The sequence below is a fragment of the Ciona intestinalis genome, unplaced genomic scaffold (genome assembly GCF_000224145.3).
Source record: "Ciona intestinalis unplaced genomic scaffold, KH HT000786.1, whole genome shotgun sequence".
In the NCBI taxonomy this organism is placed as follows: Eukaryota; Metazoa; Chordata; class Ascidiacea; order Phlebobranchia; family Cionidae; genus Ciona; species Ciona intestinalis.
In genome coordinates this window covers 1-2,113 of record NW_004191107.1, presented here as the reverse complement: position 1 = coordinate 2,113, position 2,113 = coordinate 1, and the positions used below count along the sequence as shown (strand labels likewise).

Here is a 2,113-nt window from a genome sequence, read left to right as displayed (position 1 = left end):
CAGAGCAACTACAGTCGTTATAACACGGTTGTTCTGCATACACCTTACGAGAACTCAAAAGCGCAAGTTCCCATTTATTTGTAGCACACGTGACCCACACGGTTGAGCAACCAAGCGTATCGCAAGCTACGTCATCATTACAAGATATGAAATTCAACCAACAAGGTTTGTTGGTAAAAATAATCTAGATTAAACATTTAATTTAAACAGTTTTCCCAGGATCACGTGGTGCAGTGAAGTCACGAAAACCAACGATTGAAGAGATTTTTGGTTCAGGTTAAAATTTGTTAATTTGCAGAGTAGGAATATACGGTAAAATACGTTCAACATCAAATTTTAAAATACTTAACAACAGTAACCGCCATTGCTGCGCAGTTTGTTGGACTGTAAGAATACTATAGAAAAATACTGTAAAAATGGTTGATTTTGTTTATTATTAAAAACCCGTAAACTTAATTTGTTTCAAAAGGTCCAGTTTTTTTCCGAGTCCCGTCTTCCCCCACCCTACTATATGATGTAGGTGCCCGTGAATATAGCGCTAAAATGCAACAGTGGTTAAATTTGTGTGGATATAATTAATTCTTTTTTTTAGATGACGGTCGATTGCTGCAAGAAAAAAAGTATTATGAAGCTTATGGCGTATCAAAAAATCGAATTCAGTTCGACCCAGCTGTCATTGGATCTAAGGACCTGGTCAACCATTACCGATGTTGTATGTTGGCTGAAAAGGGACAAGAAGCGATTCGAATTAAAGAACAACTAAAGAATTTGTTTAAAGAGAAATTCCAAACCACGCCGAATGAAATCGCCACATTTGCTGACACTATCAGGGGTGAAGGGAGAGACATGGAATCGATTTTGTTTGATCAAATCGGTGCCGAGTTTTATGGAAATCAACCGAAAGCAGGTTTGGTCGGGATAGTGTATTGTGCATTCGGGATCAGAAAATCTATCGAGGCAATGTTATCACGTGATAAAGAATTGAAACCGATCGTTCGAACCCACGTGATTCCACTGATGCGTTACATGCGAGAAATGATTCGACGATCTGATGACGTCAGCGAGGAAGATCGGTGTTTGCAAGAAGTGTGGTGTTTGAATTATATCGGATACACTGAGGGCTTGGTTAGTGATTTCAGTGGTTGCGAAAAAACATTGAAAGAAGCGATCGCTATAATGAAAAGAGTGTTTGGGAAGAAAGCTGCAAAGTATGCAGTGTACGGAAATTGTTTGAACAGTCTCGGTGACACCTATAGAAACACTTCCCGACCCAACGATGCCTACCAGTGTTACCGTAGAGCAATTGCAGCTTATGAGAAATCTGAGGATATCAACGATGATCAGAGAGCAAAATGGATTGGCGTAACCAAAGAAGGCATGAAAGATGCGAAAAGTAAATGAAATAACTCGTGATATTTGTCACAATGAACGTTGTTGCATAACCAACATTTGATAATATGATTCATTGTGTGTATATAATATATATTGTTTGACAATTGTAACGTATATATTAATTGTGATAACGTATGTACACGTTAACTTAGGTATCATACATATGACACATGAAACACATGTTATATATTTGTCACGTAATCGTGCCGCAGGGTGACGTTAAAAAAATTATGCGGTGCACTACCCCCGTCTAGCGGTCTGTAATTAAAGTCTAATTTGGCGCAGTTTGTCGGTAAACAACTGTGCAGTGCACTACCGCCAACTAGCGGTTAGGAAATAAAATTATGATTTGCCGCATAGTTTTATTATATACAGTATTAGTTCTCTATGGTGCAACAGTAAATTAATTTCAATTGGCCGCAGTGTGACGTTAAAGAATTATGCAGTGCACTATCGATTTTCTGTGCGAGGAAATAAATAAAATTTAAGAGGTGTAATGTTTAAAGCCTGTTACCCGTTTAAATCGTGAGCTTGCACGAAATAAAACAATAAATTACCTTTATGTGAAATCCCACAATGATGAAACAAAAAATAGCGCCCGGTCTCTACTTGATAGTTAATATACTTTGGTTAAAGGGGTGTGAAATAGGCGTGTATTCTTTGGCACATTCTCTAAACAAAGAACGAAACGTCACACGTTTAACAAGTCGGGCAAGGACTG

The 2,113-nt window shown here is 38.1% G+C and overlaps 1 protein-coding gene across 2 annotated transcripts in view; it reads left to right on the top strand.

Annotated features, from left to right (window-relative positions):
• LOC104266037 overlaps positions 1-1,884 on the top strand; it is a 3,213-nt gene extending 1,329 nt beyond the window's left edge. Inside the window, exons 3-5 of one of the 2 annotated variants that reach the window (XM_026839720.1) lie at positions 85-165; positions 220-276; positions 593-1,884. In XM_026839720.1, coding sequence (XP_026695521.1) covers positions 85-165; positions 220-276; positions 593-1,401 — 947 coding nt within the window. In that variant the 3' untranslated portion in view covers positions 1,402-1,884. The remainder of the gene's footprint in view (positions 1-84; positions 166-219; positions 277-592) is intronic. The other variant, XM_018816776.2, reaches the window with a different exon arrangement.
• Positions 1,885-2,113: the final 229 nt, after the last annotated feature.